Source organism: Drosophila santomea, chromosome 3R, assembly GCF_016746245.2.
Source record: "Drosophila santomea strain STO CAGO 1482 chromosome 3R, Prin_Dsan_1.1, whole genome shotgun sequence".
In the NCBI taxonomy this organism is placed as follows: Eukaryota; Metazoa; Arthropoda; class Insecta; order Diptera; family Drosophilidae; genus Drosophila; species Drosophila santomea.
In genome coordinates this window covers 14,937,294-14,961,560 of record NC_053019.2, presented here as the reverse complement: position 1 = coordinate 14,961,560, position 24,267 = coordinate 14,937,294, and the positions used below count along the sequence as shown (strand labels likewise).

The window sequence follows — 24,267 nt, the reverse complement described above, 5'->3', positions numbered from 1 at the left end:
ATGATGTATTTTTAATGGGCAGGTGCAGAAATTGATACCCTTAGAAAAGTAATTTAATGAGCTTATTATTCGAAAGCCAAATGCTAAATCTGTTTTCAATCAAGAGTCATAATTATTATTGCACGACTCCTTTATAATCTGCTTTAAGTTTTTGTGTTTTATGTTTTGAAGAAAAAAAAACTAAAGAATTGAATCTCCAAGTTTAAGCAACATGTAAGGAAGTTGAGTCATTATTATTCACATTTTTTAATGGGTTTGGCTTTTCTCAAATACGTTTATGGTGTTCATCGCGTTATCGAGTGTGACATTATCACAGCTAAGGAACTACCTATGTTTTCTCAAAACTTTCCATAAAACACCTTAATGGGCTTGCTAGATACATAAATAGAACGAGAACAAATAGCAATAACAAACAAGTGTGTCCATGACACTTGAATGTTCTTTTGTGTAACACCTGCATTTAATAAGAATTAATAAGAAATTAAAAATATTCTTCATGATGGCTGCTTAACTGTGGGATTAGTGTATCTTTTGGCAAAAGCACGAGTTCAACGACAGCTGAGTTTAGGTGCAAGGTAAACAAATTCCTTGAGTTGAAATAACCGAGCTGAGCAAAGGAAATTAAATAAAAAAATAGGTAAGCAATACTTAAAGTACATTTATTTATGTTTTTCATTGGTGTCGGCAGCAACATGAACAATTTTCCAGCGCCAGCGAATGGCAACTGCAACGAAAATGTGCGAAAATGCCGATTAGAATGAGCCCGAGTGCCCATGAGTTCATCCTCTCTCGGGAGAGTTCATTTCGCCGAACTCTCTCGATTCGGCAACCGACGTCGATGTTGCTGTCGTGCTGCTGCCGCTGCAGATGTTGCAGACGTAGCTGCCGTCGTCAGTCACTCGAAACGAATTTGGAATTCAGTTTTTGACTCGACGTCGCAGTAAACGGACGTGAGCGTCTCGCGTGTTGCCACAAGAATCGAAAAGAAAACTCTGAACGGAATACGAGACTTTTTTCAAGATATGTGAATCATTAGTGGATTACTGAAAACGAAAATAAATACCAGCGAATATAATAATCACAAATTACTAGCAAACGATACGCGCGCCGTGCAAACAAATTGTAATAAATATAATACCACAAATATTCTGTGTTGAGTGATACTCCAAAAGTTTGTCAAAAATCAAAGCGAAATTCGCAAGGCAATACATTGGATTAATAATTGGCTTGAAACCGATTCGATTAGCTAGCAAAAGACAAGCAGAAACAGTTTATCAAACCACTTGACAAATATCCGTTGGACTATAAAAGCAGAAAAGCGGGTAAGTGGGCAGTGAAATGGGAATTGGAAAATGGGAAATGGGAAATGGAAAATGGGAAATCAAACCTGGATATGCCGCAGAGAAATTGAAAACTTTTACGCAGCGGATTAGTTGGCGATTTGGGTTGAGCCCCTGAGCTTCTGTAGGCGAGTGACAATCTTCTTAGCGCAGATGAAGATCAACGGAATTTCCCTTTGATTCGGAAATTCGGAAATTACAACATTTAAATATGTTTAAAGTTCGGTTTTCTAATCTTCGCAGTGGAGTGTGGTGACTAATTGAAACGCACAGAAAAGAGGTCGTAAAAAGTGAGATTTATGGGAGGAAGTTGGGGGCATTATTCAAATAAGCAAGTGAAGGATTATATCCGATCCGATTCGATTCAATTCGATTCCAAACAAAATTCCCCGAAAGTGTGCGATGTGTTGTCTATCAAACAGATATGTTTATGCATATAAAATTACAGCCGAGTGATGAGTGAGTTTTGTGGAAGCAGCAGATAGCCGTGCCAGCTATCATAAGTTGTGCCCAGAACTCTGGTGGCGACCCATGCGGCTCCAAGAGAATGTAAACAAATCATCTCTGGGTTTTCGCTGGGGCTGCGGCTTCTTCCGTTCTTCAAAGCGAAGCAGCCGCCAAAGAGCCGGGAAAATAAAGAGGAGAAAAGACTGAGAGGGACCTTTAATTATAACCAAATACTAGTTGAGGCGACACCTTTGTTTACCTGCATTTTCGAGCGCTGTGTTCTCCGTTGTTCTATTCTGTAAATTTGTTTAAATTATTAGCAAGCGCGCAACAAGTGCAGTCAGTCGAAGTTCATTATTTCATTATTTGATTATTATGCCCGATTCTGCGGCGTGTAAATCCATTGGTAAATAAGGAAAGTATCCAAGTATCCCCCGCCTGTCGACGGCGTAACTCATAAATTCACGCAAAATAAAATTTATGCTTCGTTGGGGAGTGGGGGAAGTCGGACAAGAAGATGTACGAAGGATCGCGATAAGATCTGGTCTTAAATGAGTTGTTAAACGGGAATCGTGGCCGCCATGGATATAAATAATAATAACAACTCGATCTGCAGTGGCGTGGGTAGGTCGAAAAGTCCCCGGACAAGTGAACTGCTTGGTCAACTGCGGTCACAATGGTTCTGAACTCTGAATCCAGAATCTCAATCGGTTTGAGTCGTGTGAATCATGTGAATCATGTGAATGGGAAGCATTCTACCTGTTTGGCAAATTGAATTTTAATTCGGAATTGAGTTGTACACATGTCGGCCCTTTTTCACAGGATTTCCGCTTGCTGTTTAGCCTTTTTTCGAATGAAATCCCTCGGCAGCAAAGTAATTAGTATGCCAAGCGTGTGCCCCCTGAAATTTATAAGCCAACTGACTTTCCAACGTAGCTGAAACATAAATTTCAGTAAAAGTGTCTTCTGCTCTAGTGCACAGAACGAAGTATAGGTATAGGCGTTGTTTTTAACTCGCTGTACCAGTGATGAATATTTGAGTGCGAACCACAGTGGCTAAAAATATCTTATTTGCTTTCTGCGGCGAGTCTGCATCAAAGAACTAAGTTCATTGAATAGGGCTACTTATGGCAATTTCTAAGCTACTTACAAGGTAAACTCCACTCAGACCTCAAACGGAAAGTATCTTATGCAAATAAGTCGCTATATGGAGGACAGAAACAAAACATTGGCGCACGAATATTAAGCAGTAAGAAATTGTAAATTGTAAACACAAAGCAAAATATTTGTTATACGCTTGTAAATTTATCGCGGCAGCAAAGTCCATCCAAGCAGAGGAAAGCGCAGAGGAAAACAGAGGAAAGCGTAGGGGAAAATTCAGGAGGCTGTTTTTCACGCTCAGCTGCCCGGCGGCCGAAGAGGAACTGGCAAAAAGAAGGCGAGCTCGAATAACAAAAAAAAGAAGAACTTTATCGCAGTGCTCGCAGGACATGAATTTCCCTCTCTCCCACTTCTCTTTCAGCCTTAATGCTGAGTGACATTGATGTGACATGCCGTCATCTTGCCTCTCCTATTGCCCTCCAATCTTTGCTTTATTTAAAACTTTTCCTGCCCTCGCCTTTTTCTCGCCCAACGCCTCGGGGGCGTGGCAAGTTCTGTTTGGTTAGTAGAGCACTCACACCTAGTGGGAAACAAGGCAGCTCGGGACCCTGGCCCTCGCAAATAATAAATGATATGTAAACTAAGTCAAAAGTTGCCGTAGGTTGGCTAAATCACAACTGAGGACCAGATCTCAGTAATTTGTGCGTGTAGCCAGGCCCCCAGGCATTCCCACAGATTAAAGATGAAAAACTAGGGAAACCCGGCTTTAATGTAGTTTAAAATCAAAGGAAATTATATAGTCCACTGATAAAAAGAGTAATTAAATTTGGAATACTTTTGAAATAATTATGAGTATCAAGTGCCAGCTAGATAGTACTTATCTGAATCACATAAGCCCTCAAAGATTTTGCAACCATTATTCCCGAGGATAATTCCAACTGTCTGCCACATTTGTTCCACTTACGAGTCCGACAATCCCCCGCTGCGAGCTGCGATATCAGTGCCCTAACTATAATGTCTATAATGTCTCAATATGCGAGCCACAACAAAAAAGTAGAACGAGAACGAGTGTGACAGAGAAAACGGAGATACAAATTCTTACCTGAGCCAGGTTTTCCATGGCCCAGACAACGACGACGCACCCATATCAATTTCCCCTGTGCGACCCAAAACGAATTAAAATTACACATAGACTGGCGGTCAAAAAAGTTGTGAGGGAAACAAACACATACGCATATACCCACACCCTATAGAAGTTACGGATTTCGGAGATCCTTTGCCTTGAATCCGAAGGCCTGTCGCCAATGCCGGAGAACATTTATCATGGCAGCTAATAAATGCGTTTCCCTTACCTGACCGACACGAACCCAATTGCAATTGAGCCATACAGCCTACTGCCATATAAGTACATATATAGCAACCCCCGATATGAGGCCCGACTTTTGGGCTGTGTCCATCTAATTTTACTTTTCCATTCTCTCTTTCTTTTTTAACAATTTCCCAATCAAACAATTCAATTATGAAAGTGTATATGTTCGAGCCAGCTGTTCTTGTACTTGAACCGCAATTGTCTTTGTCAAGTACTGGAAGAAGTTCTCCCGGAATAAATCAACTGCGAGTTGAAAGTGCGGAAAGTGAAAGGAGGAAGAAGATGGGAGAAATTGCATTTCTTTTTGGGGGAGAAATGGTGAAATGGAAAACCCTTTAATTGGGCTTGAAGTGTTTGAGTTATGATCAACGGGGCAGTCATTATCCCGAGTCGATTCGATTCAATCCCAGAGACAGCTGTCCTCTAAGTATGGCCAGCTTTAAGGCAATTATCCGAGTGGGCCCGGCTTTAAGACAATTATCAAAGTGCTTTTGCCCCTGCCACTGATTTGGGATCCATTCCCATTCGTTCTTATCGAAACGAGTTGCCCACGCTAATTGCCCCCCGAGCTCCTGCACCTGATTGGGTTAGGACTTTGATTTCCATTACGCTTCCTTTTGAGCCTGTCCATAACATTTCCGTTTTACGCTTCACTTAAGTCCGTTCCGTTTCTTGGCCGAAAGGGAAGAGGAATCGGGATTGGAATAGGGATACGGATGGCATGGCATGGGATGGGATGCAAGCAGTCGACTTAATCTCAAAACAAATCGATTTCGTTGACTGTCTGTCTTGCGTTTGGGTTTTCTCGGGACTCCCTCTGCTTAACCTGGCTCTTTTTCAACACGATTTATTTCATTATTCTCGGCCGTTGGTGTTTTTTCTTTCTTTTTTTTTTTTAAGTTTTTGTCTGCTCAAGTTAATCACCCAGACCAGACAATTCAATCGATTTTCAAGAGAGCCTAGCAGCGGCCGTAACTAAAGCTTTAAGTTTGCTCAGCGCACATTTTCTTGAAATTCAATCTTGTCTTTGGAGATTTCTTTTCCCGTTTTTATTTGGATTTTACTTTTATTTTCGTCTGATTTCTTTTGTTATTTATTAGTTTGGTCTGCGCTGGACTTCAATTCAATTCAATTCAATTTTCTTTACAACATTTCATCTTTGACATGTTTTGTGTGTCCGTCGGACTGTCTGTTTGTCATTGTGTTTATATCCAAGAGCTCCTCCGCTGTTCTCCTCTCGTTTCCTGCCGCTTCGGGCCGTTGTCGTCTTCGTTTTTAATATCTTTTAATCTCCAATGTCAACAGCGGCTTACATTTGATTGCAAGACAACACACACACAGATACACCAGCAGATACAGGTACAGATACTGTGTGGTATACACACATATACATTTTTTGTAGAGATCTTATCAGGCTGCAGTGCCTCGAATCGAGACTCTCTTCGCCGTTCCTCTCCAGAACTGTCAGCTAATTAAACGAAGCCAACTGGCAACATATGTTGGGAATGGGAATGAGAATAAGATTCAGCCTCAGCCTCATCCTCAGAACGAGATTCAGAGTCGGCTTCGGGATTCGGATACGGAATTGGAATTGGAATTGGATTCGGAATCACAATGCCAACCTTGGACTTGGACTACCCCACACAACAGATGGGGAATTCTTGGGCTGTCAGTGCAGCTGAGCTGCGAGACAAGTACCACAAACAGCAGCCCAGTGTTGGAGTTCCGATCAAAACCCCATCCCCTCATGTATCTGTATCTGTAACTGTATGGGTATCTACCTACTGCGCCTCATAATATATCGGATTGCCACGCAGGACCATCAATCATCCGTCCTAACTCAATTGAACCCCGAAACCTTAACGCCGAAAAAGGTTTCACCAAGTCAACCGTTTTTTCTCAATTATTTTGTCAGCATATGTGTGAAGAAAAAACAACCGCAGCCAAAAAAAGAAAGGATAATAATAATAGAAGTATTGAAAATAGAAAACTCGCAACACACACGCTGGAAAACCTGGGGTAAAACAATTGCCAGTGAGTCGACGGAAATCGGGGTGCAAAGGGATAAATATAGCGGAGCTGGCGAGCAAAGTAAATAAAAATAAAAAGCAAAAGCAAAAAACGGAAACGCATTTAGGAAAATCAATAAAAATTAACATTTGGCCACAAAGGGGGTGGTGGCGGTGGTGGTGATGTTGCTGGAGGTGCCAGGGGGTGGTTGGGTGGAAGGCCCTTCTGCATTTGATTTTATTCTTCAGTTTGCATTGGCTTACAGCCGTGTGTGCGGGAAGACGGGCAGGATAAGGCCAATTAAAGATAGAAAACCCGGCAATTGTTACGTGCCAGGACATCCATGTGTGAGATAATTAGCACACAAGAGGAGACAAGGCCACATGCTGAGTACTTTTCAACTAACCAGAGTCCTTTTCTCCCTCTTTTCCTCTTTTCAGCTACAAGGCCGCCAATGAAGGCTGTCCAGATGACAGCGATCGGGCAGCGAATTTGACACGCACCCAAAAACTTCAAAGCGACTCGCAACCGAACCGGGAAACTCCCTATATAGTTAATCCCCCGCAACCCCGACGATCGAGGAGGTATACCACCTATACCACACCCCACCCCGTCCAGCCGAAATCCGAACACGTACCCAATGTGGAAAATGCTGGATATGATGGAACTGTCCCAAGCAGAGCTCTTCATGTTCGACTGCGACGATTGCTCGGGCACGCCCCTTGCCCCACCGCCCCAGTTCCTCATCCCACCGCCCCCAAGGCCGCCGGCGCTGGCCGAGTTCACGGTGGTGCCACAGGACTGCAACGAGGAGCAGCTGGCCCAGCAGCAATGGGAGAGCGATGTCTGCCAGGCAATGCCGGTAAGTCGGAAAATCTATCAAATATATCATTAGCATAATAGAGCTCAAACTCGGGACATGAAAGACACCTTATCAAGTGTTTGCTTGCTATCTGAATTAGTTGAAGCGAAAACATTACTTATTCAAAGCTCTAAACAGTCGCAGTATATACTGCGTACTAATCCGCAGAGTTCAGAGTTTTCATTCCTGACCTCCGTTGACAGTTTCTTCCCCAGTGCGCAGCTTAGGCTGATTATAATTTTGAGGGCGTTGCAAATGGGATTTTCCAACCCGACCCCACGGGTGGATGATTATGCAACCCAAACTAAACCCAACCCCCTTTCGCAGTGCCATAATGAGGCCTGCATTTTGGCACAGCTGTTGAGATTTTCCCCTGCCTGCTGATTTTCCGCTTCCCGAAACGAGTTGCAAGTGATTTGGCTTTTTGTGAGAGGTGTCAGAATTGTATGTTGCCTTATTGAATTATGTGCTGTATGCATATTACAATAACAAAAGCCTTCTTGTCGCTTCTCAAGTGGTGGGTAGTGGCAGTGGGCGTGGCCGGGGGAGTTGATTATGAGCTGGTAGAGCTGAAAATAAATGTTAGCAGTTGAGTAGGCACTCGAAATGCCCGGCGAAGGATGCGATTTGATTTATTGAAGCAAATTTAATGCCACCTGATCGAAAATCTGTTCGATTTGTGTGCTAAGAGGATAATTGCTGTATTACAAATTATTATACGTATTATTCTTGCTGGTCACTAAAGCCCCTGAAGTGCTTGTGTTATTTCAAATCATATGTAAGCATTAGATTTATATGAAATACTACTAGTGTATGGCATTCCAAACTCGTTGACCTCTTTAAGGCCATTAAACTTTAAGTCTGCCAGCCGAAAGCAAAAAAAAGGACTCGATGAAAAATTGCCAACATGCCACGCCCACTCGAACACACGTAGCCCACAATTCGGGTGGCGGCAGGAACCGCAAGGAATCACTTTAAAGCAAAGTGAAACAAATTTCTTTTCGTTTCAAGTCCTTTTGGCCTCCAGTTGCCGGAGCAACAGCTGTTGCGCCTTGGCGTGTTGTTGCTGCCCCCATCATTATAAGGACGAATAAGGACGATGCCCACGATGCCCACGATGCTGGCCATCCCCTTGGACTGCGGAAGCCCAGTAACAGTATAACAGTAACAGTTACAGTGGAAATTACAATAACAATGAAAAGTTAAACGGCAGCCACACACAAAAAGGACAACAAGAAGCATTTTTCGGCCGCCAGTCGTCGGCAACATATGGCCCGAAATCAACCCTCAACTTTAAAAGGTTGTCAGCGGTTACAAAAGGCAAAAAACAAAATAGATATTTCTATATAATTTTTGGCCTCAGCAGGAAAACGGCCAGATAGATAATTTTCCATGTGGAAAAACTGTAACTCGGAACTCGTCTAATCTGGGGCAAGTGTTTGTTTAGGCACTGATGACGATGATGATGATGACGATGGCTGGGGGTAAACTTCTGGTAAAACAAAGATCAAATTCCACATATCAACACCGCAGCGGTCATTGATAAAATTTCACGTGCTCCAAAAGTGGAAAAAAAATGCGACTCCAACCCCCAAATCTTTCAACTCCAAGTGTTTTCCACTTTTCCACTTAGTTCTCAACATGATAAATTTAAATAAATATAACCCAAAACGAAAGGCAACCAAAATGGGGAAAAATGTATCCATATAAACCGGATCTGTGTGTGGTCCCCGTCATCTTGGCGCATTTTCTGTGTGTGGGCACTTGAGGCTGTCGCCGTTGATTTATGCTGACAAATCAAATGTTAATGCTAACATGCAGTTTATGTCAGAAAGTGTATCTCACGGCCCTCGTCTATCTGGGAAATCCTATCCTATCCAAAACTCAGTCAGAATATTATTATGGATTTGGGTGTATTTGAGTAATAAGCGTTTAGATCAATGGCGACTTGCAATTCCGCATAAATCGCAGGTAAACACATTAAAACCTCGACGAAATCAGCTTAAAATCAATTTGAGCAACCGAATCAATTTAATGGATTAGCGTTGACGAATAAAATTCAATGGCGGAAAGCTCTGTCGCCCATCAAATTGATAAGTTTATCGGGAATTGTGCCAATTTGGGAGTGTGCGTGTGTGTGCGTGTGGATGTGTGTGTAATTGTCAACTGGCAGAAGGAAAAGCGAAGGAAAAAGGCGAGAGAGGAGAAAAGCTTGAAAAAAAATTCGAGGAGGCGAGGAAAAACCTTTAAGAGGCAAGCGGAAGTGGCATCCTCGCCAGACATGCGAAATTAAATTTCCACCAAGAGTGTGCGGGTGTGCGGGTGTGTGGGTGTGCGGGTGTGTGAGCGAGCTAAGGAGCAAAAATACTTGACAAGCAGCTTCTGATTTGCTCCAATGGGCGTGGCAGCAAATAATCCTTTTTCCAGCTTTCGCTTCCTTCTTCCTCCTCGCAATATACATATGTATGTATGTATGAACATGTATATGTATTTGAACCTCGCCTTTAAGCAGACGAGAAACTGCTGAAGATGATGACAAAGGAGGGTATTTCGGGGGCCGAAGGACATCCAGACTTGGTGTGTAGCAAATAGCATGACATTGATATCAAATGTCGTGAGAATGCGGAATTCCTCAGCTACTTCTTCGTCTATATATAGCTAAATTCTGTTGCCTTTGGCTTTTGTTGTAGTCTGCTTTTGGGCGCTTTGGCCTTTGGTTTCCGACGAGTGGGTGGTGAGTGGGTGGCCAAGTGGGTGGTGTTGGCATGGAATGACAAGGCCGTTGTTGTTGCTGTTGCTGCTGCTGTTTAGTGTTGATGTTGTTTACAGTTGACGTAGCCAGACACAGCTGCAGACAGTCGCAAAAATCAGGCAGAGAAAGGGAGCTGAATGAAAAATATTTGTGTGCACAAAAATTGAATTTTCATGTGCGGATAGATGTCCTGTTCAAAAAATACGAAGGCAACTTTTGCTCGAATAAGTACGATATTTATATGGCAAGAGAAAACACAGAGTATGGCCTTTAAACCTGAAGAAGCTGCCTTAAGCAAGTTTACGTTTACATTTAATTTGTAATACAGATGATTTCTCCCCCATCTTCTTGTTGAGCTGCAAGTAACCCGACTGCCTTTTCCATTTTCCGTTGCACTTTTCTACTTTTCCACTACCCCATTATCCATTATCGCCATCTAGCGCCATCTCAGCCGCAGCGGCCCAACAAGTTTCGCAACTCATTACACCCCCCGAACATCTTATGGGAATGGGGCTCAATCACGAGCTGTTTCCAAACAATTGCGCTGCCAAGTGGTTACAAAAACCCCGGGGGTTTCAAGGAGCTCCAACGGGGGAGAGGAGGGGATATCCACCAGGTCGATTCCCGATATGCACGTGCAACGAAATCGAAGTTGGTGCGGGGGTGCTAAAAAAAAAAAAACAGGAGAGGGGAGGGGGAAAAAAGAAATAGAACGCAAAGGCGCCATCCACACATGCATCGCATGTTCGAAAAACTTTTGCCATGTTATCAAAGCAGCCAAGTTCTGGCCTTTGTTGCTGTTGCTGTTGCTGTTGCAAAATAGTTTTCATCCTGCAAGTGGCACGTGCTTGTTGCTGGCTTTTCCTTTTGTCGTGTTTTGATGGTGAAAACTTTTGTGTTTTTCTCATCAGGCACGAAAATGAAAACGCGCTAGTCGTTGACTTTGCGAGCGAAAAGTTGTTAACTTTAAAGTTTCACGAGCGGTGAGAACTTTTCCATAGGTACGCAATACGTATGTATGTAAGTACGAGTATGTACAGGTATGGCATTGCTATGGGTGGCAGAATTCATTTTGACGACTGATTTTGATGACTTGCCAAACGGTCTGCCCACAATGTTGCTCGAGCTTTTTTATGCACTTTGGGCACACTTAAAGATTTAGGTCAAAGGCAAACATTTCACTTAATGGCCTACTCAAGCCGCCTACCGCCAGCTGCCTCCCGTTTGCCGCCCTTGAGCCTGGTGATTTTTCACGATTAAAAAGTTGCCACAAGGCCGGAAAAACATTTTCCGCACACACAAACACACACACCAGCCCACAAATGCTCACACGCATAAAAGTAAACAACGGTTTGCAGCTTTGGCCGCGTTAATCTCACTTTGCCTTATTCCCGCTTTTTATTTTTATTATTATTATTTTTTCGGGTGGGTGTAAACTTTAAGCCATAATTTTATATTCCGCCCCACCCGAAACCCGCCGACTAATGGCTTTTGTTGTCTGCAACTTGAAGGAGGGCTTAATTATTTTATCGGCCAAGTTGTTCTGGATGCACCGAAAGAAAAGAATGCTCGCTGTGGCTTTTAAAATTTCACTTTTAAGTTACTTGAGCGCACATAATTAATTGGAAGAACTTATCAACATGAGTTGAGGAAATTGATTTTGAATGTGTATTGAAATAACCTATTTTTCCGGGTGCCTACTGTTTGGCCTTCCCCGTATTCCCTAGGCATAAATCGTTCAAACTCTTATCGTTATCTTTTGCTTACTATGTCTACTCCTTTTTTCCTGCTTTTCTTTATTTAATTTAATTTATGGAATGCCCAGGGGCCAGGCAGTGTGTGTTTTTGAGGGGGAGAGCGAGGGGTGCGTGGTTATTACAAACGGCCTAGATGGAAAGCCTTCAATCATACCGGTGGCACTGCTTATCTGGGCAAACAGCGAGCAACTCTACTTCTTTCTCTTGTTATCGATAATGCGACTCTGTTTACCTTGCCGCTTGTGTTTTTTATGTTTTTTGTATTTTTTGTATTTGTTGTATTTTCATTTTATCTTCGGGTTAATCCGTAAGGCAGCTGCTGGAAGCGTTTCGGTGGCAATCGACAACTGTCGCAATGCATATAGCTATACAGTTATTGCCATTGCCCCCGCCTCGCGATTCCAGAAACGAGCTCCACTCCACTCACTCGCTCATTTGTTTGTTTGCCCCCAAAATGGGCAAATGGGCAGTACAAATAGGTAAACTCCTCGTAACACATGTATGTATTTTAGATTTATCGATTATCAACGCACGCAGTCACAGTCATAGTCACACACAATGCAGTTCAAAGTTGAGTGGAAAATGTGTGAAGCGTACGAAATGAAAGCGGGAAATGTTGCCAGGGCGAGACAAAAGGAAATTGTTTCATTTTCTTTGCACCGACAGAGGAATATTGTGTGGCGCAAGTGTGATTTCTATAAATTCGATTGGGAGTGTGGCAGAAAAAGAGGGCTAAGTGGTAGGGTATCGAGCGGGGCATGTGCGTACCCACGAAGGCTTTGTAACATTGCGAGCAACAATATTTTTTGAAATACCTTAGAATAATCTGTATTTTTCCATTAGCTCGTACCGCCCTTGGCAATTCATTAGATCCGAGCAAAGCTCCAATGCTCCAAATTCAAATGAATCGAAATGATCGAAGGCAAAGAGAAAAGACTGAGGGAAAAAGTCGTGTCAGGTCTCATTAATCAAATTGATTACGAGCATTTGAGCAGCCCCCTGCCAGATTTCCAGCTTTTGGCGTTGCACTGCACACACATGCCGCACATAATTGTTTAATTTATTATTATTTGTATTTGGTTTTCGCCTCGCTGCGGAGTCGATTTGTCTCTGAATGGGTTTCAAAATACAAATTTCTTCATTTTTATTTGTGTGCGTTCGGCTTGGCGGCAGTGATAAGCGATCCAAATGCGAGCAGCTTTCGGGGATCCCCCTTTCCCCTCTTCACTCCAACCCTCTCAACATATTCGATAATTTAAACAATTTCGCCATGTGGCAGAAGGCGGCGGTTGGGCCTCAATATTTTAATGGCTTATCTCTTGGGGCTAGATGGAAATGCTCTCTTGTAATGCTGTTTGTTTATGCTCTCAATCCGAGTCCGTATTTGTTGCTCCCAATGAAATATGAATAATATTTATATTTGCTGCGAGCGCATGATTAATTACTGCTGCCCAGCTGATAAGCGTTTGAATCGCTTTGTGAGTGAGTGAGTGAATGAGTGGCAAGTGCTTCCGCATTTTGCCGCAAACTGTGCCACTCGTGGTCGTGTTTGCGTTGGTTTTTGTGTTTGATGTGGGCAAATAAATCAAAATCGGAAAGTTGGAAAAATGCTTTTAATAAATTAGTGAATGCACAAAATGCATTACGAATTAAAGAGTAACCTACATTCGAAAACAAAGAGTGCCGCCTAAGTACACACACACACACACACACTTACACACACGCATGCATACAGTCGCTGGCAAAATTATTTGCACAGCTGTCAAAGTTTGACCCCAATTCCTGTGTTTGGCGAAGCTGCGTCGCTCTCTTTCTCGCTTTCTTTGACTCCCTCTCGCTCGCACAGCCGGTGTCTCATGGCCAAAAAATATTTTCCGTGTTTTTGAATGATTTATGCCGTGTGAGTGCTTGTAACCCGAACGACAGGTGCATTTGTGGAGGAGTTTTCCCCACTTCCGCGCTTTTTGTCTTTTCACCTTGCCTTTTCCAGTCTCTGCTGACTCTCGGGTCAAACGCCCAACAAAAATGAAATAAAATGTGAAATAAATAAAAATACTTAATGCAAATATTTCACATTCGGCTTATCGTTTTTTGACAGTGACAGAGACGGGCGAAGGCGGAGACCCGATAGGCAAATGTTTTAGGTCGAAAGATTAGGAAATGTATTTGGATAAATATTCCGTATTTAAAACGTTTTGATGTTTGCTAACATTCTTATTCAATTTGCTTTTTTCCCCATCCTAGGCTTTTTTATTTCCATAGATAAGCCATTTCCACTTCTTTATTCACTTCCCGTATCAACTGATTTCCCTCATTTATTCCCGACTTCATTATTTATTTAGCAACTTTTTTGCATGCCCAAGCATAAATTCAAAGGCAAATTGCCCACCTTATCCCTACTCCAGCTGACCTTAATTTCCTGCGCCTGGTCAAAAGAAACAAAAAAGGAAAATAGTTGAAAAAGGTAATACGCCCACATTGCCGGTCTGAATTTGAGGAAAAGCCAAAGTAACCGAAAGGTTAACAGCACAAGTCGCGTGCGCTGCGCTTTTGTTTGCATTTCGTTAGGCATATTTACGAAAATATTTTCCTCCTTGCCAACAGCTTGGCTTTGGCTTTGGCTTTTCTTTTGGCCGCGCGTTTCGGGCCTTTGTTTATATGCAAAATGGCTTTGTGTTTGAGTTGAGCTGAGCGTTGATTTACTCACACTCACACTCACACTCAACTTTTACTCTTACTTTTACTAAGACCAACGTTTTCCCCTCTATTTCTTTGCAGATCTTGGATGCCAGCCTGTACAGCAGTCAGTCGTTGGCCACATCGGCCATGATAGCCGTCTTCTCGCTGCTCTTGGTCTTGATTGTGCTCATCTCGTCGCTGTTCGTTTGGAAGTAAGTACACTTAAAAAATTGTAGTCATAGTTGGGGGAATTTAGTCCGATGAGCAATAGAAGAAAGCTTTTATTCATTTCCTAATTTCAAGCCATCTGTATGTGATAAGAATTTGAAGTAGAGAATTATAACTGCCTTTACATATTTCTTTCGGTGTCCTGCACAAAGATATCCGCAATGACTCAATTACTTGGCCTGGCCCACACTCGATGATTTTCCCCTGCGAACGCGTTGTGTGGCTTTGTCTTGACTATTACAGCGGCTTGTCCCCTTCTGGCAACTATTCTTTTTACCAGTTTTTCTCTTTGCCTTTGCCGCAGTGGAAGCTGCAGACTTTTGAGGCTTTAAAGGAGGCGTTAACCATTGCCTGCAACATGTTGCTCTTTTGCCTTTATGATTTATGTGGCTCCAAGCCGCAGAAGAAAAAATATAGTTTCCAGTGGTAGATAGCTGAGATGCGATAAAGAGGCGGAGTTGCTGCACTTCGTAGGAATTTCTTTCCTTTAGTATTGCAGTATTCCTTTGAGGCGAAGCTTTCCCAAAATGTTAGTCACGTAACACGTTTAAGTGCAAGCAATTCAGATTTAAAAACAAAGTCCCCAAATTCAATCCTAGAAATTACAAGCATAAACATATTTTAGCCCCACCCGAAAAACTTAATCAACTCAGTCAGGCCAGAGGATAATAAATTCCCAGGCAGCGCTGGCAAATAAAATACAGTGCAGGTGAAATCGCGGTAGCTAAAAGTGTTGAGCCGCAAAAATGTTCACGCCGTATAAAAAATGCAAGCAATGCATAAAGATTATGAAACTATATCAAAAAATGTATGCAAACATGTGAAAAATGTGGGAAATAGAAGAAAATAAACCGGAGGAATAAAAACCCATTTGCTAAAGCTGTCGAAACAGGGCTAGCGCGCGAAAGAGACGGGGCCAATGAAGGAAAGAGAACGAAAAAACGCGTTGCCAAACGAAAATTAATGTAGTCTACTTTTGAGCGGAGCCACACTGACCTACATGGCAATGTAAACGTGTGCGTGTGGGCGTTTGGTTGTGTGGCTGTGTGGGTGCACTTAAAACCGAAACTAAATTAAATTGAAATTTTAAATAAATGTTGCTACAGCAGCTGCAAGAAAAAAGCACGTGAGAAATGGCTCAGGCACACACACAAATCAACTTTTAGTTGGTGGTGGTAAAAAAAAAACCCAACTCACATGCACAACACACAAGTAAAGATATAAAACAATTTACTTTTACAGTCTCCGCAAAAAAAAAACCAAAGCAAAACCCCCCAAAAGAAAAAAAAACACTCGAAAAAACCCAGTCGGATTGCAAACGAAATGAAATCTGCTGCAGAAATAAACCACAAAAGAGGAGCTGCAGAAAAAGGGGCGAATGAAACGAATCCTGGACATTGTTTGCATGTAATGCAGTGTGGAAACAGAGCCATGAAAAGCTGGGAAAGCTGGGAAAACTGGAAAAGATTTTTGCACGCACAGCAGAGTAGAAACGAGAACGAGTCGGCTAGATAATGGCTATGGGCAAGGCCAAAGCTTTGCACCACACTTTTTGCCCAGCCCTTAAAGGGTTAAAGAGGAAAGCGGAAGGTCCTTAAGGATGTGGGATTTCTGGGCGATACTGGGGGATAAGCTCATGCCCCCCGCTCATTAACATCAACAAGTGTTGAAGTTATATGCTCCGAAAAAAGCCCAAGGCTGTCCCAAAATCGATTTTCCTTTCAACAACAATGCGCAACTTGTTCGACAATATTCATGGGTATCCATGAGAAAAGCAGAGGAGTTATGGCTACAAGCGATTTTCATACATATTCATTAAAGTTTGCTGACCGCACGCACGCACAGTGGGTGGAAAATGGTTGGGAAATTCGGAAGGAGGCGTGAAAGGAGGCGGAGAAGGAGGAAAAACAACACTGACTGTTGTTGTGCTTCATCATTTTTGAGGTTATGCCTCGCCATAACAAAGGCAGCAAAAAACACAGGACAAACGGGCATCTTTATTACATAGTTATCTATGCATGCGTGTGTGTGTGTGTGTCGGTGTGAGTGTGTTTGTGGGTGTGGGTGTTTCAGCTTTAAGTGTCTAACTGACCTCCCCCGGAAAACTGTGTCTGCATCTGTGTGTGTGTGGGAGTGTGTCTGTGTTCGTGCCATTTTTGTGGCATTTATGATGTGGCACATTATTTTTGCTTTTATGTGTATGCGTGTCCTACACGCGGGCAGCAGAGAAAAAGGAAAAGCTTGGAAAATAAACACACAACTATGAAAAGCCATAAATAAAATAGCAACTAATTTTATTTATTCGAGCTTCGTAGCAAATCAAATAATCATGGTGTCACTGTAAGAAAAAGTCGATGGCTTTGCTTCATGGAATTCCGGATTCCCGTTTTTTTTTTGTCCACCCGCTGTATTGCGCTTAAATTCTTTATAAATAATTAATTAAAATGCCCCGAACAGATTGCACCCAACCGATTATCGTATAAAATTCAAACCATAAATTGCATTTATTATTTTGTCCCTTATTTTTTTTGCGCAACCCCGCTACACTTCCGCTGGTAATTACCTTAATTATTTTAATAAACCGCCAGAGTGTTTTCAGCACTCTCCGATTGCCACACACTTTGATGCAAATGTTTGCATACTGGAACTTTATTAATTACACGAGATTCGAGTGCCACTCATATATATGTATGTATATACATACCAAAAACCATATGCAACACGTGTGCGTGTGGCGGCAAGCGACAAAAAATGATGCTCTTTGAAAAAAAAACTGAAGCCCTTGTTATTAAAATTGTTAACATTGTCCTCAGTTAATAATAATTCAATAAATGTATATGCTTAATTTGTAAGCAAACAGTTTTCCCCCACCTAGGAAATATGCTGGGAAATAATTTGCAAATTTAAGGCCGCAACAAAGTCAAGGCCTCGGCAGAATGTTCGTTCATATTAAATGAGCAGGGCAACGCCGAGAACCATGAGAAGTAAAAGCGTTGGCAGCATAAACATTGTTGACTGGTAAATAAGTAAAATTAACTTTTTCTCAAGGCGGACTCTTTTTCTCACTCCCTAGTTGACTGCGGTGTATGGACGTTGTTATCAAGTATGCAATAACAAACATAATTTCAGCTGATTACGGCCAGAAGCGTGGCTCAACACGGTTGCCTTGACGATTTCCCATTTAATCAAATGCAACCCGTGTCTTCCAGAGTTGCCAAGTTACTGTGTGACTCACGCCGTCAACAGCTGTTCCTCCTTCCTTCCTCCTACCTCCTTCCTCTCTTCCTGCCCTCGGTAATTTGATGCCTAGTCGGGTCTTGCCCTGCGGTTTTGTCTCTGCGGTCAGTTTGTCTGTTGGCTGGCTGACTGGCTGACTGGCTGGCCGGCCGACTGCAGTGAAATTATGCAATGGTCATTCCGATGGGGCTTTCGAAAGGGGGGGCAATGGCAAGGGGGCGGAGCAGACCACCAAAGTGGCGGTGCTGGTTTTGTGGCCGGAGTAAGCAGTCAAATAGCATTTACTTTGACTGCAGTTCAAACGAAATTATTGCCTGGGAAAATGTATTCATTAACTGCGGTCGCCCAAAAATGCAGGAAATAGCTGACCTGCAAACAGAAGCGAAAGTGTGTGCCTAGAAACTCTTAAAGATTTTATTTTAGTTTGGGAAGTGCATTTTCTTGATTTTTCAACAGGCACATTAAACTTCCAATTCTTGTGCCAACATGCTGCTTAATTTTCTTTCCACCTTTGCAGTTTTGAGTTTCTGTTTCCCTTGTTTCAATCTCTTTTCCAGCAATTTCCATATCAAAGTATAAACACGCCAGCTTCTGGCAACCATCTCCGCCCTTTTGGAATACCTTGGGAATATTTGCTGTACTGCTCCTTATTCTTTTGCCTATTTCGATTCGGTTTCGTGCCCTTTGTAGTTTTGCTTTTTTACGTGCCGAGCTTTAGTATTTGCAACCCCCAACAGACGCAAGTGTGAGTGTGAGTCTGGAACTTTAGTTCAGAGTTCATAAATAAAAGATTCACTTCTTGCCAGGCAGTAACTCCCTCACACGCACACAATAACATTGTTGCCCATTTCCCCCTTCGGTTGCCGGCTACTTTTTATTGTAAATTGCTTATGCCAAAGGAGAAACCCGTGTCTGCTGTTGCCCCCCAAAGGTATTTCGCATCCGCATTTCGCATTTGGCTTAAGCCTCACTTCAACCCCTTTCTGCATATATCGAGCATACAAATGGTTTACTTTCTTGCCAAATTGTACGACACTCTGGGGGATGGCCCCGAGTTGCAAGGCGTCTCTTTATGGCCAGTTGGCCATAACGCTTAGAAATCAAACAAGCCTCTCAAAGGGTTAAGTCAACAGGGCCTGCTGCTCCTCCCTCCACCACTCGCATTCATCCTTGATTTCGTTTTTACGCCTCGTAAGTGAAATGAAATGAAATCAAGAGGCACGGGGACAAAAGTCGTGTGCGGAGTGCCTTGGCTTGTGGCAAGCCACATTATTTAATTTACTTTTAAGAATATTCCAGCAGGCAGACAACTGGCAAGCAGCTCCATCCCCAACCTCCCATCTTCATTCCAAGACATCTCCTCCTTGTCTTACTCTCGCCCAAAAGTCAACAAGCTGCTCTTCAGCTGGCTAACATGAAATGTGAGAGGCGCGCGTGTGTGTGCTGTCTATTATATCCTGCAGGGAATCTGGAAAATTATCCACTGCCAAATAGAGTTTGTTAGTCAGCTCAAACATGTAATCTTCAAAGACCTTAAAAGCTTCAATTTTAATCTTATCAATACGAGTTACCTAAGCCAGCTATTCCAAATTATTACATTCAATACACTTATGAGCTCCAGCCTTAAAATTCAATTTAAAAGTTTTAAGCTCTACAGAAATGTAGTTTATTAAATCATAGGTAAACGAAAATTCGTATATGCCCCTTCGTTGGCCTCGGGAAATATCCTGAAAGTAGGCAGGCATTTTTAATGTCTTCCCACAATCAGTTTTCACGTGTGCGTCTGTGTTTGTGTTTGTGTTGGCTGAGGGTTTTTACGAGCGACTTCCGTTCTGACATCGCAACATGTTTACCTACAAGACATTACAAGGATGTTTGGGGCTCATCCTTCCCCAGTTACGTGGCGTCAATTTAATTTCACATTTTTCATTATGCTTATGGCTGCACGACGCGTCGGCAGGAGACGTTCCACCGAACTTCGTCTCCTCAAGGCTCTCTGTGTCCTTTGCCAGGGGCAACACTTAATTATGTTCATTATTTGCATGGCACGCGGTTGTCGCTCCTGGGGAATCCCCGCCAGCTTCTCGGGCTCATCATCATTCTGACAAGCCCGACGCTTTGTGCTCATTTAAATTGAATTTTTGGCTGTGAGTGTTTTGTGCTGCTTTGGCATTCTTTATTAATCAAATTGTTTTCGGGCAATTTCGCAAGGAGGCAATAGCCCGGCCTCTGACTTGTTTACCTGACATTTATCAAGCCCGCTCTACACCCTGTTGGTCATTACAAATCGATTTATCTTTGGCTCGGGCCAAGAACTTATGGCTCTATTAGCAGGGAGAGGGGTGGCGAACCGAAAGCAACGCTAAATGTTTGCTAAAGCCGAGCAACATCATCATCATCATCATCATCCGTCTTCTTTAGCCATCGTAGAAGCACTTATTAATCGCTTTCTTTTTTCCTTCTCTTGCAGAAACAAGCGGAAGGTGCAGAATCTGCTGCCCTGCAAGACGCCCAACCGCGGCCCCCTCAATGGAGCCATGCCCCTGGGCGGCGGCACTTTGGGATCGGCGCACCACCATCATCATCACGGGATGTACGAGGATCCCGATGCGCACTTGGGCCACCATAGACCCCTGGTGATGCATCGGCATCACCATCACCAGCAGCTGGCGCACCATCATCACTATCAGCAGCATCACTCCGAGGTTAGTATCTCTGGGCCCATTATCCATTATGAAGTACATATCCTTTCTGGAGTTCCCACCCTCGCTCATCAGCATCAACTGACAAACATTACGGCAATCGCTGTCAAAACATTGCGCAGTCATTGTCTCGCGTTCAGGTTACTGCTCTGTTCTTGATCCTGTCACATGCAATTCAATTGTAAGACGAAACCACATTTCCTTCTCGCCGAGGATATCCCTTTCTGCATATTATTCATTTATGCCCATTGCTCCTTTATGCCCATTGTACGCCTCAATTTACACTTGAACTTGACATGGCACAACTCACAAACGGCGGACATATTCATAGGATATGTGAGAGTATGGCGTATCCTGTGCGGCCCCTACTCTCAACCCCTCAGCCCCTCAGCCCCTCAGCCAGCTTAATTTCAGCTCCTTTGTGTGCCTAAATATTTTACGACTCTGACGCCTCGAAGGCTTTTTCTGACCCAAAACGTGTTTTCTTTATGGCGCGCTCACCCTCGGCTTTGTTCCATTTTTTCATATTTTATGTTCGAGTTTTGCGCTTTTCGAGGGACACATCCCTCTATATCGTGTATTTTGCCTGACTGAAGTGTGTGTTTATTTTATTGACTGATAAACAGCTCTTATAGAGGTCTTCATGTGAACTGGAGGCTTAAGTTTATTTTCAAGTCAATTAGTTTACACCTTTCATTTAAACCATTCTCTCACCTTAGATGCATATCTCGAATCAATTAGTTAGAGTATTTGACCCAGTTTTTAAACTTCAATTGGTGTTAAGAAAAAACCCTTTAACTTTTACTCTCCATACATTAAATGGGTCGCTTTTGCTTCTCGTTTTTTCCTAAAGCATTTATTATTCATTTTCTCGTGGCATTTTAAACTTCTTTTTTCTGCCTTTGTCAGCTTTGTTCTGTTTCAACAACTGCTTATGCTGCTCGGTTGCCTTCCCTTCGTACTTGCCTACTTGCCCCTTTTCCTTCCTGCCGCCTTGTCCTGTCACATTTCAAAGTCCTGCCCGAGGGTACGTGGCAGTAAAGCGGCTTACCAAGAACAACCTTCTTCTTTCCGCAAGAGGGTTGCAATGCCACACGGAGCACAAAAATGCCATAATGACGAGTTCAGCATTCATTTTAAACATTCCCCTTTGGTTTGTTTACTAAGCTTGCAAAGACAATTGCTTGGTTTTCAGAAAGTGCAGGAAAGAATTGCTTTTAATACAAATTTATGATTGCCAGCAATGGGAATATTTTTCGCAGTGCAGCCAAGAAAGTAAAAGTAACGCCAACCGCTTTCCCACACCCCTTTTAAATTCTCTTTTCTTTTACAACATGTATCTAATTTATTTTCCCTTCTTCTCTTACAGCTGCTCCAAGGAAAGAGTATTCACTACCCCAGCGGCTATCCCATGACGCGTTCGCCACCGTTTTTGGTCAGCTCCTCACCTGGACCCGATCCCTATCGCTCCAATGACAATGTCTACGAGGAACTGGGACCGGGACGCGTTGATTCCGATGGTGAATCGGAGCCGCCACTCCATTCGGATGATGACTTCGCCGAGGACGAACTATCCCTGCCTGGCGAGTGTAGTTTCCAGAAGGAAACCAATCTGCCAGCGGCAGCCGGTGCCACGCCCTATCACGAGAGGGCGGCGGGCAGCAGCAGCAGTGGCCCAGGAGCAGCGGGCGGAGCGGGAGCAACTGGAGCAGCGGCTGCATCCGCGAATCTGCCACAGGGTGTGCAGGAGCGTCACAGTGTGCTGAGCAGTGGTTCCTCGACGGGGCAGGACACCTCCACCGCGACGGCATCCTCTGCTAGCAATAACAATCACAATCACGAGTTGGCATCGGGATCGAGCAATCGCCGCACAGCCCGCACGCGACAAAGTCGCAGCACTCAGGATCAGGATCTCAACAACAGCACCTCCACGGCGGATATCGCTGACCTGGCGCCTCTGTACGACAACCGCAGCAATCTGATGTCCCTGGGCTACGTGGCTCGCTCCACAGCACCGCAATTCTATAACACTTTGGAGCACGAAGTGGAGCGCCGGAATCGGATTAACTCGCAACTCAGCAAGGCCCCAGTTCCCCCGCTATCCACGATTTACAGGGAACGCATCCGCTACCCCCATGCCAGCCAGCAGTATCCATCGAGTGTGGCCAGTGGCCTGATGGCCGCCACGATGAGGGCGAGAACTCAGCCGAGGGTATTGGATCGTCGATTGGCACCACATCAGCACCAGCACCACCGCATCCACGCCGCACCAATGGCCCAGGAGCCATCCTACTGCTACGCGGAGCCCATGTACAATGCCAACTATTACTACGAAAGTGCTGGTGGCGCCCGGCCCTATGCCTCCACCCTACTACCCACTGCCGCCGACTATAGGCATCCCTATGGGGACTCCAGTTTTGGCAGCGATTCGGGATACAGTCACCATACCCCAGCCAGCTCGATTGGGCGGCAGGACTATGACGTGGCCGAGCCACAAGTGCTAAGCCAACCGAAACCGAGCAAACTTAGTTCAGCCCTGAACTTCAGTTGGAACCGTAACACCCGTGGCAAGGGCACCAGTGGAGGAGCTATCGCCAAGACCTCGGGAAACAGCAGCAATAGCAGTGCCACCAGTCCAAACAACAACAGCAGCGCCTGCTCCACCGTCACATCCCAATTGGAAAACAACAATACTGCCAGTCTCTCACCAGCGTAGATAAACTGAAATAAAGTATATCCTATGAAATGTCTTTGTAAATAGGGGTTTGATAGCAAACCCTTGTACAGTTAGTCATATCTCTTGATCTAAGCATACTAAATATCAAAACTGTCCTGCGTGTACATCGTCAAAGCAATAGTTATTTAACTTATATGTACTAAACTCGAAGCAGAGAGCCCAAAGTTTCTCGATAGGATTATCGGAGATGATTGCCATAGCACCAAGTTTTCGCTCTGTTTCAAAAGCAAGAACTTGTCGCAAAGCAAAGAACTTATAGGTCCTAAGTGTTTTTCCAATGTGATTGCCAAATTCTACATTATAATACTAAACTTTATTGACACCTGCAAAACAAATTTATAATCTAGTTATATGATAGATATGTCCATAATGTTACTTTTAAGTTTAACTTTAGTTTTGTTTGTTATTTTAGTTTTTAAGTGAAGTATATAAAGAGAGGAGCTCCTACAAAAAATAGTTGCACTGAAGGTCAACAAAAATATACCAAAATATTAAAAAACACAAAATGGAATCAATGAAATGGATTTTTATTTTTTTCGAATTTTTAAATTTTCAGTTTCTAATATTATGGGTTTTTAACGGGCCGTTTCATAAAAAACGTGCCTTTCCCAAATATTTTGTAATTTACAGTATACTTTTCGGCGCCGAAATAAATTGGAAAACAGTTTTTTTGGCTGCATACTTTTCAGAGAAACTGTAATGTTAACCGCTTTCATGGCTCTGTTAGCAGTACAGTAAAAAAAAAATTATTTCTATCTCATGCAGCGCTCTACTTTTTACAAATAGTATGTGTGCAAATTGTACTGTTGATTTAATAGTAACTTTGTTGGATTTTGTTAAGCATGAATGGCAGTATGTATTGCATTTAACCGCGTCCTTTGATTAACGACAACCAAAGGCTCTAAAAAGACTGTTTACATATAAAAGAACAACATATTTTACTTATTACCGAAACAATAATGTACTGTATAAACTAAATCCTAGTTGGTAAAGCTTTGTAAACTGTAACTTGGTAAGGAATCCATGCAAGAAGCGCAAACGAAAAT

The 24,267-nt window shown here is 43.2% G+C and overlaps 1 protein-coding gene across 1 annotated transcript; it reads left to right on the top strand.

Annotated features, from left to right (window-relative positions):
* Positions 1 to 935: 935 nt before the first annotated feature.
* Positions 936 to 23,733, top strand: LOC120453271 (TSC22 domain family protein 1). Its single transcript, XM_039637898.1, has 5 exons — positions 936 to 1,322; positions 6,708 to 7,129; positions 14,417 to 14,529; positions 20,253 to 20,487; positions 21,854 to 23,733. Exons 2-5 carry the CDS (start codon positions 6,908 to 6,910, stop codon positions 23,198 to 23,200), a joined length of 1,917 nt encoding a protein of 638 aa, XP_039493832.1. The 5' UTR covers positions 936 to 1,322; positions 6,708 to 6,907; the 3' UTR covers positions 23,201 to 23,733.
* Positions 23,734 to 24,267: the final 534 nt, after the last annotated feature.

Bases quoted from the DNA above. Each gene is read 5' to 3' on its own strand.
- LOC120453271 (XM_039637898.1), top strand. From the start codon at position 6,908: ATGTGGAAAATGCTGGATATGATGGAACTGTCCCAAGCAGAGCTCTTC. The intron at 7,130-14,416 runs GTAAGTCGGAAA...ATTTCTTTGCAG, and splicing joins ATGTCTGCCAGGCAATGCCG to ATCTTGGATGCCAGCCTGTA. The intron at 20,488-21,853 runs GTTAGTATCTCT...CTTCTCTTACAG, and splicing joins ATCAGCAGCATCACTCCGAG to CTGCTCCAAGGAAAGAGTAT.